Raw genomic sequence first — 18,324 nt, 5'->3', positions numbered from 1 at the left:
CAAAGCCATCATTACCTCTCTGTGTACTTCTTATCGACTGTGGAACTTAGGTGATAGCTCGTCTGCAATATCATTAGGCTTGGTCACCCTCCGAAAGATTATTATTGAAGGTCTGTAAATTTGACAGATCAAACGGTAGGTTTTTGTCATGTCATAGGTGAGATGAGTTCGACAGCCTCTGCTTAATCAGTCCCATTGCTTGAAAGAGCAGTTGAAATGGAAAAACCTTCACATTTTCTTGATGATCTGAAAGCACAAAACCTGACCTCCTTCTTGGAGTTAATAGCCAGAGAAATACCTAGATATGCAGCTCATACAAAAAGGCCCCGGAATATCTGCCACCCCCACGATCTCCTGCTGAGATGCAGGGTTGTACTCAGCATTTCATGTGTGGCTAGAAGATATGTGATAGTTATGGTTGACTGCTAATTGCAATTTAGGAAAAACGAGCCCTAATCCTGTCCTTCAGCTGGAAGGATGCTGAAAGGGTCAAAAGCTGCTTGCTTTATCCTTTAGCTTTATCCTCTCTGTGTTTCATGCAGGCACGGAGTGTACCACCTCATGTCTGGATCACAGTCACGAGCCCATCCTCCTGCGTGTGAACGAGACTGTGCAAGACATCCAGCACTGGATGAACCCTCAAAGAGTGAAGGTCAGTGCCTGATGATTTCAGTATATCCCTTGTTGCGTGTTTATGTGCAGTGAGTGAACAGCGTTACCCATGCTTCATTCAATGAGGGGAATACGTGGGGAATTCTGCCCTTTAGAAAAGAATTCCCAATTTTTGTTGTGTCTTTGCGTGTTGTTCTGGTAACGTGGTGGCTTTCTCCAAGTTGCTTTCTCTCTGTGATTTCCCAGTGAAAGTCAGTTCAAGGTAAAGGCTTGTCAAAATCAGCGTGCTCAGATCCACCCAGCACCAGTACAGTGGGGCTGATCTCTAAACACGATTCATTACACAGGAAGATGTGATGGACAGTGAGAGAAAGGGCACTGGCCAGATTTTATTTTCTTCCTCCTTTTCAGTGTTTTGCATTCTTTGGGTGGCAGGGCTGGATTTTTCTGCACTGCTTTTGGATGACAAAAGAAGCTGATACAGAGGGTATTTCATTTCCCGAACCAGCAGAGCTGGCTGAGTCCTCCCCCCACCCCTTCGCCCGCATGCGAGAGATGCCTGCTCAGCACAGCCCCTTCCAGAGGTCACCACTTCTTCCTCCTGCCTGCTGCAAACGCACAGGCAGCATTAACCGCTCACGGCACTCCGTCCTGCGCACCCTCCAGCGCGTGCCGGCATCGGTCTGCCCTGCTGGGGACGTGCACACCCACGTACAGCGCCTTGCACACACGCTCACCCCTGCACACGCCTGCCAATAGTGCCATGCCAGCAAATAGCTGCTTGGTTTCGTGCACACACTTGGATACCAGTGGGAGACACACTCATCTACCTCTTTCTGAAAACCCTCACGCCATCTACAGAAACGTGCCCTCCTGCCTAGAAGTGCGTGTAACCAGGCGCTTGTGCCTACGCAGTATTTCTGCAGGTGTAGACGTTTATCTGGACACGCTCAAGTGCATGTCGGAAGACGCTGGCACATCACGTGTCACCAGGGTGCAGGTTGCTGGTGGTGCTTGAGCAAACCCTGTCGGCTTTTACATACTTGGCCCTGGCTTTGCAGGAGTCTGTTTTACACACTTGAACTCCATTTAGGAGGAGAACAAGCAGCCAACACAGCTCCAGCATGTCCTGAGCAGCTTTGACAGTCTGTTTGCTTCTCTACATGCCTAAATATGTACCCAGGGTTTGGGATTTTTGAAATCTGGCCTTGGCTGTGGATAGCAAGGCGCTCCAAAAATCTCCGCCACTTTATACTTCCCTATTTCACACGGAGCAATAGAATAAATCCTGGGAAGGGGTGGGGAACCTAAGTCCAGAGAATACGACAAGCTCATAGTGTCCTTCCCAGCTTCCCATTCACTCCAGACGCCAAGATTATATTACTGCCTAAGCCTAGGCTTTGCCAAGTTTCTGGCATGAAACATAAAGAAAACCCCTCTCTCTGTATTAGGGGCAATTTCTCACTGTCCCTTTCCCAAGTGCTAGACTTTAAAGTGGTTTTGTAATTCATGGTGAAATAAAGTGACAGCTTCCCTCCCGTTCTCTGCCGTGCTCCTTCGTTTATTGATGCGGGTGCGCAGAGGGAGCTGTAACGAGTTTTATACCTGCAGGTCTCTGGAGGGCTCATTAGGCAGCAGGGAAAACATATAGTAGTAAAGGGGGAGATGAGGGGAGTGAGGGATGGAGGAGAAATCATGGTTTCCAAGAGTACAGTGGTAAATAAGACCTTTTTTGCCCTGATGGTGAGGATCTTGCAAGAGCTTTAGGCTGTGAGCAGATACAAGTTGGACCCCACAAACACTTTGTAACTAGAGGGTGAGGTTCGGGCTTGAAAACTTGTGTTGGGAGATCGAAGGGAGCCTTTAGGAGATGAGTGGGATGATGCTGAGACATGCTGGAGGGGATTTTTTGGTAGCTGTAAAACATCCATCTTATTCAACTCTCCAGATAAGGGGATGTCACCCACAGGGAGCAGTGCCTCGTGGGGTGCTGCTGGGGGAAATGCTGCTGCTGCTGGGACCAGGGAGACCCTGGAGAGACGGGGCTGGGATGCCTTAGGGGAAGGTCCCCATGGCAATGCGTTATATATCATCAATAATATGTGTCTCTGTTTATGGTCAGTGACAGCTTGCTGTTGTGCCATATGAGTAAAGTGAGCAGCTGGTTGCATTTACACAGCAAGATCCACACTTTGTGGATCTCAAAGTACTTGAACGACGCAAAGGAAACATTTTTAGTTACTTAATTTCAGGCACAAGTGATGTACAAATGAGTGCAGTATGAGAAGCACATAAAGGCAGGACCAATCTCTGGAGTTTACCTTTGAGTGGACAGGCACAGATAAAACACAGGGAAAGCCAGCAAGAAAAAAACCCAAATATATTTGTGTGTAGCTGCTCAAGCAACAGCTGTTATGGAAGCAAAGTGGGAAGAGGGAACCATCCCTCCTCTGGGGGTTGTTTAGAGCAGAGCTGTGCAAATCACTTGATTTTTCGGTTCGCTGGAAGTTCTGTTGAGTTAAGAAAAAAAAAATGTTTTCTCCTAATAAAAGTGACTTTTTTGTTGTTGTGATTTTTGGTGAACCAAAAAATTGGAGAAAAAAACATGTTGGTTTGAACATAATGTAGCATTTCATTTCCAAGGATTTTTTTAAACTTTTTGTTTAATGAAAATGAAAAAAACTTAGAAATTAAATGTCCTCTCAAAGGAACAAAAACAACAGATATTTCATTTTGAAAAATGTCTATGTATTACCGTGTTTTTCAGAACTGGTTTAGGTTGAGTTACTTTGTTGGGTCTGAAACAGTTTGCCGAAATTAGCGTAAGTTGGCTGTGTCTTCCAAATCAGTATTTTCAGCAGGAAAAAAAAATTCACCTGAAATCTTCTGTGCGTCTGTTGCTCTGCAGCGGGCCATGTTCTGAGCAACCATTGCTGTTCCCACGATTTCCCATTTACCGTACGTGTGCAAGGGGCAGCGAGCTGTTGAAGACACCTATAGATAGAGCTGCCAAGACTGACTATGCAAGCAGTGGAGAGAAAAAAGTGAAACATCTCAGAAAGACAGCTTGACAGCTCTTTCCCATTGACTGCAGAGAAACAGGGCAGACACCTAATTTCTTTGGTTGTCTGAATTTGCATCCTTGCCTTTGTGCTGAGCAGAACAGGCCAAATGCTGTGCAAGCGTGTGCATGCCTGGGATAGCCTTGAAAGGGCCAGCATGCCCCAGCTCTGCTTACTAGCAGGGCTGAGTGTGGCCATGGCCCCTCCACATGCCTGGGATGCTGCCCTACTGCTGGTGATGTGTTTTCCCGTATGTACTGCAAGCCCTGGGATGTCCAGAAGTCATTAATAGGAATTCTTAAATACTCCCCTCTTCATTTAAGCTTTGAAGTTTTCCTCCTTCCTTCCCCTCTCCCCTTTCTGTGAGTGCTAGGCTCATTTTGCGGGCAGGGAAACTGAGTCATGGAGCGGTGAAATGACTTATTGCAGCACGGCGGCTCAGCGCCTGGGAAGGCAGGAGTTTCCACCGCGTCTGTAGCTACAGGAGGAAACATCCACAAGGCCCGTGTCTCCCCTCTCATGGCAGCAGCGGCTGATCCCCTCACCACTGCCATGCTAAGCCCACGGTTAATTGTCACATTCGTGTGGTGCCTGAGGAGAGAGTTAGCTGAGACCAGTAGATGCCAGTCCCTGGGCTTTAGCCCTGGGGGACATTTGACCCATCTAAGGTGGGGGAGAGCTCTCCACTGGCCTCTCTTGGGGAAACCTAATCCCCTCTGCAGCCCGCAAATGGTTGACATCATCGTGTTAGTCCCACCATGGGAGGGAAGCGCCGTGACCGGAGGCACTAGGTCTTCCCTCACAAGCAGAAAATGACAGCTTGATTTGCTTTCTTGGCTCTTTGTTACTGTGGGAGCGCATACCGGCTTCCTCTCCCTTCACAGCAGATGGAGTCACAGCCACCAAACCGCAGATGTGGCTGGATGGCGTTTCTGGGATGGGGACAGGACCAAAGTCAATACACCCGGCTGCACAGCGTGGCCCACGCAGGAGGGAAGCTGTGCTGCAGAAGCCGATGCACAAGGGGAGCTGGGGCCGTGAGAGCGGCATATGTCACTGCAGCGGCTTGGAGCACGTGGCAGCACGGGGAAGGGATGGGGCTCGCAGAGGCAGTGGCCAGATGGGCTTTATCCCCTGTGCACCGCCTGGCACGTGTCGGATGTGGTCCTTCCATCAACCTCTTACTGCATCCTTTGTCGGCCTTGTGAGTCCACCTTCCTTTCTGTGCGCAGTGATGCTGTGGGATCCTGGTCAGGTCCTGCAGTAGTGCTGCCTATACCCTTCCTTGCTTGCTCTTTACACATTTGTTTATCTCAGTTGCCCCATGCAGCAGCAGCCTGAGGGTACAAACAGGCTGGGTGGTGGGAATTCAGGTTTAGAAAACCATCAAGAGGGGCCAGGACCATGGCTGACGGCCCTTCCCTGAGCATACTCCACTTCCAGCTCCGTGAACGTTAGCAGGATTGAATTCAGCTGGAGTAGCTCTAATGGTCTCCACTAGCAAAGTATCATCCAAGGAGACGGCGAAGTAACTGGGACTAAGCTGTTGGCAGGTACCACTCAAAAGCAATGTGAATGTCCCACTGACCCAGTGATTAATCTAGCACAAGGTCAACTGGCTTTCCTACGCTATGGAGAGCAGCCCGCGGCTGCAATCCCTTTCCCTGGAGGATGTCCAGCCCCAGGCTGTGCAGCCCGTGGGATTGAAGATGACCTTGAGTGAGATCTCCAAGGAGAGCACTGTCCTAGCAGAGGCTTCACCTTCCATCTGTTCCTCTAAGGGAGGGTGCTGGGTTTTTAATATTGGGAGGGTCAGGAAAGTAGTCAATGCATCTTCTGCAAGGGATTGCTCTCACTTGGAAACCTCCTTTCCTAAGAGCCTGTTTCAGGGCTATTCAGCTCCTTTTGTTAGCTCCACATGCTCACACACATTCACACATATCGAGAGGTTTTGTAAATATTGATGCTTCTTACCAGGGGAATGTGAGATGCTCTTTGGAACTGCACTTCTTTACTTATTGTCTGGCTGGCCTTGGATACAGGAGGCAAACGCCTGAGTTTTTCTACTTTGGTTTGATTCTTGGGTTCAAATGCTCTTGAACTGCTTCCTTTACTCTCCCCCCCTCCTGGTCTGTTGACTGGCCTTGTTTATTTTGAAACCTAGAAAAGTTTCCTTTCTTTTCCCTCTGAAGTGCAATAAACAGAAGAGGGGAAAAAAAAAATCTCACCATTTGTGGCAGGCAACAGCCTGGAAATCTCCAGCTGTCTGTCAAGAGCGTGCTGGGGGAATGTCTGACACCGCAGGGCCCCCGCACCTTGCAGCCTCCTTCCCGGGGGATAAACAACGTCCTCCCCCCTCGCCCGGCCGCTTCTCCACTCACACAGACAGGCCCTGTTACGAGGCAGGTGGGGCAAGCTGGGCTTGACTAATAGTGGAAAATACGAGAGCATCGGAAAGATAAACAGCCCAAGTCAGATAGTATAAAAGTCCTTTTTCTAGCACACGCCAGGTAAGCCTCAAATGACAGAAACTGTAAAAACATGCTGAGGTTCCCCTGCAGATGGATTAAATTAGCCCTCAAATAAACAGGGGAAGGGATGGCTTGTGCATCAGGTCTTCCCAAATGTTAATCCCTTCCTTCCCCAGGCCTCCATCCAACCCCGACCCCTGTCTTTGGGTAAGCACCTATGTGTTCATCTTGCCCAGCTGGACGTAGTAGTGTTCCATCCAGGGATGATAACCCAAAATGAACATTGTGCCTGATGTCCTGGTGAATGATGGGAGTCCTATCTTCTAGACTTCCATGGTATTGACCTGCCATCTCCACTAACTGGCCAAACTGTTCATCCACTCTTAAAATCTAAGTTTCCATGTCTACAGGCAAACAATGGTTGCCCTGGGTGTGTCATCATTGAGTAGGCTCGTTTTTGTCCAAAACTAGGAACTCCAGAGTTTATTATAAATCCAGAAATTACTATAAAGCTCATATAATGTAGCAGATGATGTTGTCCTTTCTGGGGGTTATTCTGAAGGCATGTAGTGGGAGGTGCTTCCATTTAAGATCTAAAGGATGGTGCGAAAATGTATCTGAAAGTCCACCTTTAGCATCTTCAAGAAGCACAGATACGATGGGTAGTGAAAGAGAACAATGTTTTGCAGCACCAAAGAAATCCCTCAATTAAATCCTAAAATGTGTCCCCAATACCCACGAGCAAGACAGTGGACCTGTGCCTTTGCCTTTCCCTGCCACGTTCCCCCACCATGAGTGAAATATTGGACGTGACGTTTTAGGAGAACCTTAAATATTATTTTAATCTCAAATGTTCTGTTATTGCAAGTGTCAAGTCCAACACTTCTTGTAAATACCTGGAGGACAGCCAGGTCCTGAGAACACAAGAGGTGTTAGGAACTGAACTTCATTGGTTAAGTACAGGAGAGCCATAGGAGCCAGCACGCTGACTTTCTGTACACTGATTTCTTTGTCTTAACCTGTTGGGTTTTTTTCTTCTTCCCTCCAGAGTGTTGTCTGCACGGCGGGACTCAAGTGGTACCCTCACCCTTCCCTGATTCATTGTGTCAAAGGCTGCGAGGTGAGCTTTTGCATTAGCTCAGGTGGTCCGTGCTTGCTCTCCTAAATGTTATGGTAACAGTCACTGCGGTCACATGGGCTGTAAATGCTGTTTTTCAAGTGGGGCAAACAGGCTTTTGCCCTGACTGTCCTATCAAACAGACTGTGATCGCCTGCATCGGTTCTGACACTCGGTGGTGAAATTGATGGTTTTCCTAAAGCCGATGATTGGGTGACTCTCACAGGAGTTAAACGATCAAGTAGCTCAACAACATTGGTAGACTGTCAGAATTTCCCAGGATCTGGGAATTTCTGGGAAGTTGCAAAAAACTTCAGTTGTTTTTCCTTGATTTTGACACCTTATTAGAGGGCCAATTCTTTCCAAGGCCAGCTAGGCTTTGGGCATTGGTGTATGCAGATAAAGTTCAGGAAAGCCAGAGGCAGAAATGATACCACTGGGTGGACAGCACAGCTGGGCAGTGAGCAAATCACACATCCCTCTGCTGTGCACCTCCATCTGAACCAGAAAAAAAAACCAAACAGAAAAATGCAGTTACATTTCAGCTGTGATACATTTTTACAGTCTTACGTGTTATTTGAAAAAAGCAATTATTTTGAAGGATGTTGTTTCTGCTGGCAACAGTTTTTGAAAAGTCTGAGAAGTCTTAAGATGCTTCCAGTGGTTAAACGGGGCTGGAGCACCCTCTCTCTGGGTCATGGCGCTCATGTGGTTTCCATCATGCCAGCCCTTGAGTATCTCACTCATGTCAAGAAGTCAGTCCTTGTGGTACCTCTGTAAGGCTGGGAAGCTTCATGCCCATTTTAGAAATGGGGTAGCTCACAGGCAGAAGGATAGATGGCTGCTTCGGTTACACGGACGGACAGTGGAAGAGCTGTCTTGACCCCACGTCTCCTGACTTTCTGCAGCACTGACTGTGCTCTCAGCACCACTAACCCAATTTTATAAGCACATTGAAGTTATTTGCCCGGAGTGGCAGAACATGGCACAGAATTCCTAAATCTGACACGAAACTCTGGACCACATTGCTGTGCGACGTGATTTGTCTTGAAGTGAAAGACAGGTTTCCTTCGCATATGAATGTTGGGCCCAGGAGAGTAATAACTCTCCAACAATGTAATAGTTTCTGTCTAGTTGTTCCCTAAATGAAAAGCATTCTGCTGTCAGTGCTTTGAATGTCATAAGCCATCTCACGCATTGCATTCATGCAGGCTGGCTAGGCGCCGCTATTCTCCAAAGACAGCTAAAATAACATCCAGCGACCATTAAGAAATGCCATTCAGGTGCTGATGCACCATTGGGTATCCATTCTCCTGCTGTTTAAGGATAGTTGTTACTGAGGCAAACTTTGCAATGATGTAATAATTTACCAGAAGCCATTATTACTGACATGCTTTTTCTCAGCATTTTATTCCCTTCCATCATTGTTAATTGCCAGACCCCTCTGCATCAATAGGAACTTTCTTCTTTTCATCATTCATTCAGCAGTGTCACTGCATCGCAATCTATCATCTTGGAAGGCTTTGCCCAGACAATTGATAATGGCCTCTAGCATCATTTTTAGAGCATGATGCTTCCAGGATCCAAGAATGGGCCAGAGTTTGTTCTCTGGCATTAAGATTTCAGAAGAAAAGCCATCTTCGCCAAACCTTTTTTCACGACTATGGAAACAGGGACTAATAAGCCAGTAGGTCAATAATACCGGGCCATTAAGCGGATACAATCCCTAATGTATTAATATCCTTAACATTAGGGAGGGTTCCCTGAATAGAAGGCTGGAAGCGGGGCCTTATTTTACTCTTGGCGCTCACAGTGGTAACCCAGACTGCTGCTGCAATGTGATTTTTTGTCGCTCCCTAGTGGCAGGAATAGAGGTTTCTGAGTCAGCCCCAGACTTCTCGGCAGCTAACTTAGGTGTTTCAGTAGAAAACTAGTCCCTCTGAACTACCTGTATAGTCCTCCGAAAATATAGGAGCACTAAGATATGCATGAAGACCTATAGAGACCTCACCCTCCACAGCCAGGCCTCCAAGGTCTCCCAAATGAGGATTTTGGTACCAAATCAGAATAGATGCTATTTGTCCCATTCTTCTCCTCCAAAGGACTGACTTGCCTACTCTGTGCCAGTGTGAGTGAAAGGCAAATTCTTCCACAGGTTTCTTTTACTAATTTTCCAGTGTTCATATGTGTAGGGCACAGGCATAGGCATGGAAAATTAAAGTCAAGCCTTTCTTGACAAGCGGGCACAGCCAGGCAGTACAAGGGAAACATGGGAAGCCTACAGAATTTCCTGGGAGGTCTGGCAAAGTTCACATTTTTGAATATGACCAGGTTGGCGTAAAAATACCTCTCCATCTACTTATAAATCATTCCCTTTTAACTTTTAGCATATTAATTAAATTGGAAGGGCGTTTGCAAGTCAAAGACTTTGCCTGTACAAATACGTCAATCTCTGTGGAAGTCAATGGAGTTAAGGCACTTTGCAGGGATAGGAGCCTCACCCTGTAACTCTGATTTCTTTGTCAGCATTTGTAGTATTTGCATGTAGCTCAACAAGTGACATGCAATGAGTCAGTCATCTCCTGGTAGTCCTGCTGTGGTCCAATATTGCCATCATTGCCTGGATTTCCTATACCTTGACAGAAATATTTAAATTTGCAAAACATCAGCAGTGAAAGCCTGCGTCTGCACCACTCCGCAGGGTCCGTTTCAATACCAATGAGCATGGCCATGGCTCTGTCTGAGGAGAGCACAGCGAGCTCTCATGGCTGGTCCTTCAGGTATCTATCATCAGGGAGACTCTGGTACTGCAATTGCTGCAAAATCCTCCCAGGAAACCTCCACAAGCCTCCCCACCCACTCTGCAATGATGCCTTCTTGTAGGAAAGTCCCTGCTGTGTTTTTCTCAGAGCAGAGTAAATGAATTTTCCAAAGAGCAGATAAAATGGGAATGGCCCCATGGGCCTGTACATGTAATAAGTGTTACAGAGATATGACTGTGCTCTCTGCTGAGCATCCATTTTTCTGAGCTTTCATTGCTGCCTGGGATTCTCATACCAGGCACAGTTTTGACTTTCAAGAAAGACTTCTGTACTTACTGACCAAGAGGGCTCCAACGTGTAATGAAGAACCAGACTTCAAGCCTTTCCTTCAGAATCATGATTATTATTCAGGTCCTGTGTAGCACATAGACTAGTGATCACATTGCATAGACTAGTGACCACATTTTCTTTTTCAAGGTGATTTATGAATTTTACTTAATAGCTCTCCACAACGTCCCTCTGAATAATTGCCATTATCCCAGCTCTGAGCTGTAGAATGGAGGAAGATTATGTGTCACGGCCAAGGTCACACGCAGTCACTGCTGGTCGGCGAACAAGAGCACGTCGTCCCTATGCTGAGCTCAGACCACTTCCATTTCTCTTTGTGATATGTTTTGTGCCCTCATTGCTGACACTTGTTGCATAGTTGGGAGAACTGTGGTGGAAAGTACAGCTATTAAAAGCAAGCCAGTTTTGCTGCTATACATAACCACCTTCTTATCCCACATAGTTTTGGAAGGTTAGCTTAAAATTATCAAAAGGTGCCACAATTTTAGATGCCTTGATGCTGTCTCTGGGCCTAGTCAAATTAATATTCCTGAAGCATCATCTTATGTGGGATGTGAAAAGCCAACAAGGGCTCATTTCCCTTCCATTTAGTGTCCTTTTTTTTTCTGTCTGCTTTGAAGGGAGAGAGGAATAATTATCTCTTGCTTTTCAGGGGAGTTGGTAATCTTACAAACTATATGGCTCCTTCAAGTCTTCATATTTTCCTTCTGATATATTGTTACAGGTTTTGTCCATGTCCATACTCTCAGCCTTTTTCTGCTTTTTCCTTGTTCAGCCTTTCATGGGGGACAACTACTGTGACTCCATCAACAACCGAGCCTTCTGCAACTATGATGGTGGGGACTGCTGTGCCTCAACAGTCAAGACCAAAAAGGTAGGGATGCCCCTTCCTCTTTTCACTGGGAATTCCTTGGTGAGTGCTGCTTTGCGCCTGGAAAAAAATTTATTTTTGCTAGATTAGGGGAGGTCTGAAGTCTCAGAAGGACCTTCAGTCCAGGCATCAGCTCACCATAGGCACTGAGTTCTGGTTGGTTCATTTTGAAGTTCCCTCTTGATATGCATGTGCATTTCCCATCATAACCCACCTTATACCTGTGCAACACAGGTTCTTTAAATAAAGTAGCGAGAGGCGTTCATTCATTCTTTGTAAATAAACCCTAGCCTCTCTACAGGCAAAGGCTGGCTTCCTCCAAAACCCTGGGGCACGTTCATCAGCAAAGCTGCACCTAGTGCTCAGGCGACCTTCACATAGAAACACTGAGAAGGGTATATTTGCCTGTCCTGATATACACCCTCGATGCTCAAAAGGGAAACTAAAGGTTAGGAGTCATTAGGAAAAGAACAGAGAGCAAAACAAAAGCATCATTGTAGGTCTGTGCTTTGATCCGTGTGTACCCACATGCGCATGGCTCGCTGCTGACCATCCCATCTCCGAAAGGACAGAGTGGGACAGTGAATGGTGTGGAGCAGGGCAGGAGGGCTGAGTAGAGATGTGAAATATCTTCTGCACAGAGACCACATAGACCAGAACCTGCAAATCTTGCGAAAGAAACAATGGACATGGTTAGTGGCAGAGATTTATAAAAACAGTATTTAATGCAGGGAGGATGCTTAGGAAAATAAAATCCACTGTTTCTCATCACACAGCAATGAGGGGGGGAAATGGTAATTACCTGGAAGCAAGATGCAAACAAATGAAAGAAAGTGTTTATTTGCACAATGTGTATTTGAATGATAGGATGCATTGCCACAGAGTATTATTAAGAATAAAAATATATTTGAAGTTGAAAAGAGAATAGGCATATTCGTGGAGGTGAGCTCCATCAGTGGCTATTAAACGCTGTGGTCTGGATGCAGTTTCTGGCTCAGGAATATCTAAAGCATTGACTGCTTGAGCCTGGGGAAGGATCCCTCCACACATCCCTCTTTTTTTATGTTTCTTTATCACCCATTTCTGGCCACTGTTAGTGACTGGAGCAGTGGAGCTTGTGATTTGAACCAGTACAACATTTCATATGTTTCTAACCAGGATAGATTTTGAACTTGTTTCCCAAAGAAAGGAAAGAAAATTCTAGCCTCTGCCATGTGAGATTTTTACCTTGTCTTCAAGATTTGAGTGTAGATCAGAAGGAAAATCCAGCTATGTTAACTACCTGATATATATGAATAAATAAGAAAACTTGAGGGAGTTTGGGCTCAGCGTATGACATCATCCATTTCCCATCTGAGGAAGAAGGTCCTCTCTACCACAGCTGAGGGACTGAAGACCTCTCTGCAGGGAACAGTCCTTTCTCAGACAGCTTTGGCTGGAGGCTTCTTTTCCTTGGTTCAGCCAAAGTTCCTTTACCAGTACAGCAGCGTGGGCTGTCTCTGGCCCGTCTGGGAACATTGGGAAGGGAAGCGGACATGTCTCGGCAAGTGGAAGTTGTTAATTTCTCCACTGGGGAAGAGGTAGTTTTCCTAAATGTGCTTTTTTGGACAAATTTTCCCCTGTATTGCTGTGTTTCTTTTGCGAGTGCCCCTGCAAGCCATGTGCTGGGAGGGAAGCACGGGCAGGTGAGCTTCTCTGTTCCCCAAGGGTGGAGTAGGGCCTGGAGAGCCCGTATGGGGCTCCCTGCTGAAACGACCACTGCAGAGACGAGCGGGGTGACAGGCAGCGGCTCATCTTCAGTGTTGTCTCCAAGAAGAGACTCCTGTCTCTGGCTGGTTTTCTACCTCCTTGGGAGGAGCAGCCCAAGGGCAAGCACAGCTTGCTTGCTGGCCTCACAGGCCCACCAGCTGGGAGAGCAGAGCTGGAAGTGCCCGGTAGCTCAGCATGGCGTAGGTCTTCTCCTCCTACAACAGCCTGCCCGGGAAACTTTATCTTGCTGCCTCCAGGCTTGAGAGCAGGGGATGAAAAATCCCAAGAGGTGCCAGAGGAATGGAAGTGAGGTGGCTGGGAGGGGACCGACCCAAACCAGCCCCATCAAGACAGGCGCTAAGGGCACAATGTATTGCTGGGGTGGGGACGGGACTGAAACACAAGGGACGTGAGTGCCGAATTGAGGGGGAGAGGGGTAGGATTAAGGTTTGGTAGCAGAATTTATTGCTGGGCAGGGAGTTGAGACAGAGTGGGATCTGCACAGAGTCGTGAGCACTTACCAGCCAGGCGAGTCACAGTCAAAATTTCTGCTGCTTCGCTGCCACCCAGAAACGAAGTGACCACCCAAGAGGGGGAAAGCACTTTGTAGCCCAGTTGGTTACTGGTTTCTGTGCTAAAACTGCATGATGCAAGGGGCAAGTGGTTCAGAGACAGGCAGCTGGTCACACGTCTCGTGCATTTTCCCCATGGACAGGGAGGTTTTGTAGCTTTTTGGAGATAAGTTTGCTTCCACTGACTTCAGTGGGAGCTGTGTCTTTGTGATTGGGAGAATTAGACTTGCCCTACTTTGTACTTTAGAAACACCCATCCTAGAGATCACATGGTTTGAGGGCTGAACCACAGAGCCCATTGCTTCCTTGGCATGCATTCAGCTTCCCAAATCTTCTCCTCTCTCCCAAAACACCACCAACATCCCAGGAGCTGAACAAGGCGCTCAGGAGGAGTGAGAAAACCACCTTCTCCTTGGACCTTCCATGCCAAAAGCAAGATGCTAAGTCCCAGTTTATTACATTTATAGGGTAAAGGGGGGAATAATAACCCAGCCGGCGGGGCTGCAGCGTCAAAGCCGAAGAGGTGGCAGGCAGCACCTCTCTGCCTGCAAAGCGGCCGCCGACACCTGCGGCAGCAGCCGTGGGGCCACCGGTCTCGGCTCTGCGAGTTATTTTCCCGTCTGAGGCCTTTGACTGAGACCAGATTTCAGGCAAGGCTGTTCAAATACAGCCCTCCCTTTGAAGAGGTTTATGAGTGGAGCGTTACAGGAGATATTCCAAAGGGAAAAACAATGAAAGGTGAGAGAAAAGGGAGCTGAATAAAAATACTCCGCATACCAAATCCTTCCAGCACAGTTTGCCACTTACTTAAAAAGGCACAGTTTTAAAATACACATTGGGTGTAAAAGCCAAAAACCTGGAGGAGACATAGGGAGGGGCGAGTCCAGCTCTGTTAATTCCAATACCAGATGAGGATGTATTTTCATACGATTGTAGAAAGAGCGAGACACATGAAAGAGACTGCTTTGCTCCTTTTCTTTCAGGGTTACATACTATGTGGCAGATGTGTCAGTCTTTTAAAGCCCCTGCAAGTTTACCCATAAATGTCTAACATTTATGCAACACCTGTTTTTCTCCCAAAATGTCACAGGACATTTTACAAGCTTTAGATTTATCATCTTTTCACCGTTGCAGCCATTGCTGAGGTGACACATGGTTCACATTTAACAGAACATAGCAACTCTGCACATTATTTTAGGAAAAGGCTGAAGATTAACATTGCATCATGTGAAGATTCAGGAGTTAACAGTCAAGTAAGAGCTGGCTTCAGATCTTTAATGTCCACAAACTGTCAAGACTTAAGTTTCACTGCAATCCCACTACCCTCCCAAATGCACTTTCAGCTGCGCACAATGCTGTGAACCAGGCTGTGTGAAAGCAAAATTATTCAACCCATATTCACTTTAATTCTGAGCCCTCTTACTTAATGTAAGATTTTTCATGCCTCTGTTTTGTTGCCCTGAAAACGCACAAGCGATTTCCATGCAGCATTCACTTAGGCCATGTTTTCCCTTTGCATTTGAGCATTAGCAGCAAATGACCTTGCGCATTTCTGCAGCGAGAGGGGAACAGAGTGGTGTGACTTATCTGACCAACTGCCGACTAATCAGCGCTGCTGCTTAGATAGGAAATAATGAGTATTTTGCCCTGCACTATTCACAATCAGGCTAGAGAGCTTAAAAGAAATCATTAAAGATCTCTTCTGAATGCTACAAACGACAACGAATAAATTCAGTCATATTCTGGGCATAAATTCGAGGCAACTGCAGTCAGCAAGCGGGAAAAAGAGACATTCATCAGCTTAATTATTTGTTGTGCGCTAATTGATCAGCGTCACCCTGCAGTGGGCGAGAAGCCAGGGCTGGCGCAGGGACGAGAGCCACCCCAGGAAGCAGGGACGCGTGTCCTGCGGTGCCTGACGGCGCAGCCCCGGGCAGGTGGGCTGCGTGGGGAGCAGGGGGCCGGCGGCAGGGTTTGCAGTTAGGGCAGAGGACGGGGCTGCGCTGCTCACAGCTTGCCCTGTGCATGACCCAGGAGCAGCTTTGAGAGACAGGAAGGCCATTGCCGGCCAACCTCCAAGGGAGAGAAAGCTTCTGTTGTGTATCTGGAGGGGATAAAGTCTTCCGTGAAGGACAAAGCAAAATCCCATCTCCTTTTAATCTTCCTACCCTCCTGACCCAGCACAGGTTGCCAGCTCCCTTCTGCCTGGCTGCTCTAGGAAGCTGCTTCTTGCTTTGTATCCTGCCGCAGATAAAAGAAGATACTATTTTTTAAAACATTAAATACGTGACACTGCTAAAGTGAGAAAAATAAATAACCTGGGCATAACTGGCTGTCTCTGGGCTGGCGGCTGCCTGCAAGGAACTCCTGGGGTGTGCGGCATTGCAGGGAGAGAGGCTACGGCTATTGCTTTCTGATTTGTTTCAGGAAGTCTTCTCTCCAGTCGCTGTTCTCCTTCACTTCTTTTCTCTCCCCCTTCCCTTTTACAAGTTTTCCCTGGACAAGGCTGTCTAGAAAGGCCTTGCAGAAATCAGAAATGTCTCTCTCTAGGCTCTGCTTATGTACTTTGTTCCAGACTCGGATCGCAGATTTGCTTAGTTGAAGATCCTGCAGTCTGGTCCCTGCAGCTTTAAATACACAGAATTTGCTGTTTTAAAATTCCCTCAACTTAAACCATTTGAAAGGGCAAACTCTCATCTGTCTTTCCTCTCTGCCTTTCCTTTTCGTCACATAAGGGGTAAACCTACAGCTCCCATGAGAAAAACCTGTCTCACTCAGTTATCACTCGGGTTTTCCCTCAACTGCTTTGCCCCATAGCACTTAGAAAAGAAATAGAAAAATTGTCCCGCCCCTTCAGCCTCTTGACATTTCTGTCCAACACCTTGGAGAGGAAAACCAGCAAGTGCCTTGGCGGAAAACAAATGAGGACTTGCGGTAGATAGAGGACCGCGTGGGATTCGTCCAAAGCTTTGCTTATCTAAAAGATAGGCAAGTTATCAAAACCTCTTCAGAGACTTTATGGCCGAGAATTCAAGGCCTAAAGAAAGGAGCTTTGAACTGAGGGGCTGCTGCTGGCTCCAGCAGGGATTTCCAAAGACTGTCCCTGTCTCCCCAGAAAGAGGGGTCTGCTGCAGTCCTACCCCTAAGGCAACAGAAATAACCACTTCTTGGTATTTTGGAGAAATAAGCGCCTTCTCCCAGCTCTCTAACTGCAACACAGACCTGTCTTGGGGAATCTCAGGTCTTCCTCCATTAGCAGAACATGGTTCTGAGGCAGTTCGTGCAATTAGCAGCCTAAGTGACCACCCCAGCTGAGGAAATTCTGCTTATCCAGAAGAACTGATGTTCCTGCCATGATGCTGCTCCCAACAACTTCAGTGTCCACAGCTGGGTGTGTTTGTCAGCTCTATAATTAGCTGACGAGATACAATGAACGGTGGGTGAGCACGGAGGAAGGAAGGCTACGGTGCAGAGTGTTGCTTCATGCCTCTGGAAGCGGCTGAGCGCTGCTGCGTGCTCCAAGCACGCTGGTTCACCCAGGCGGGTGGGTGAACTCACTTACCCGTGAACTGTTGGTCGCAGCTTCAGTGGCTAGCTGTTCGCCATGTGAGGAGCGCTTTCAGTCATGGTTGGTTGGGATGGGAGCTTATTTTGGGGATCAGAACTGGGTTTCATAATCGTTCAGGGAGGCTTTCCAGGCGGTGATAAATTAAAAGCAGTGATGGTAGTAGCACATGTTGCCTATCCTGAGAGAACGTTCTTGGCTTCAAGGGCCATGGGGCTTCCCACAACATACAGCATTCCCAGGGGACGTGCTAGTGGAGGGTGTTTGCTTTGCTATCCGACCTCACTTCATTAGCAAGTGTTACAAAAACCAACGAACAAACCTTCCCTGCTCCACCGCCAGCTATTTGGCCTCTGGGTGGTCTGGCTCCTATTAAATCTTTGGTGATTATTTAGACTAATTACATTCATGTTTGCACAATCAGTAGCACGAGGGTAGGAAGCGCAGCTGATTGCTGAGCAACTGAGCTCCGTGTGGTTTGGCAAACGGGCTCCCTTGCTCTGCTCAGCGGGCAGGCGGGGATGCGGGGATCCGTGCGGGCAGGGCTTTCCAAGGGATCCCTGCTGGCTTTGGGCCATCCTGCTTCCACCAGTTCTGGTGAGGCTGCTCCCGATTTATATCCGACAGAGAGAGAGAGAGAGGAGCATCTGTTGGGTTCAGCTGAGCTACGTCTTGTTACACCATGTTTGCTGGCTTCAATGGGAGAAAGCCAGGTTTGTGGTGGGGCAGTTAACAAAAATTCAAGCCTTTAAAACTATATGTGCTGCGTGGAGAGGAGGTTTCCTGCGAGCTTCATCTTCACTTTTCCCAGGCCCTCTGGAGCAATGCCCTATGTGTGAACCTGCATACCAGCCCCCAGAGTTAAAAGGGGGCTCGCTCTTGTTCCGTTATCTCAAAACAGCCCTGGTGACCTAAATGCCGAAAACCACCGAGAAGATCCTTACAAGATGCATTTTTGTCCCACAAGGGCCTTGTCAGGGAACAAAATACTCCCCGGCGTTTGAGCTGCGGGGGTCTCGGGAGGCGCGGGGCTGCGACACTCAGCACGGCCTGCCACGCTTATCTCGACATGCCGCGCTCGCCCACAGAGGCTCTGTCTGCAGCAGGGCCTTCATATTTCCAGCTAGGCTTGTCTGGGAGATTTCGCAAACACTTCAGGGCTGAAATCTGACAACAGGCTGTTTCCCAACACTTT

General features: G+C 47.6%; 1 protein-coding gene across 1 annotated transcript in view; it reads left to right on the top strand.

Annotated features, from left to right (window-relative positions):
* Window positions 1-18,324, top strand: part of PAPPA (pappalysin 1) — a 183,458-nt gene that overhangs the window by 154,596 nt on the left and 10,538 nt on the right. The window contains exons 19-21 of the mRNA XM_052815534.1: window positions 543-652; window positions 7,194-7,265; window positions 11,148-11,246. Coding sequence (XP_052671494.1) covers window positions 543-652; window positions 7,194-7,265; window positions 11,148-11,246 — 281 coding nt within the window. The remainder of the gene's footprint in view (window positions 1-542; window positions 653-7,193; window positions 7,266-11,147; window positions 11,247-18,324) is intronic.

This window comes from Harpia harpyja, chromosome 19 (genome assembly GCF_026419915.1).
Source record: "Harpia harpyja isolate bHarHar1 chromosome 19, bHarHar1 primary haplotype, whole genome shotgun sequence".
NCBI lineage: Eukaryota > Metazoa > Chordata > Aves > Accipitriformes > Accipitridae > Harpia > Harpia harpyja.
This window is presented reverse-complemented; position numbering and strand designations above follow the sequence as displayed.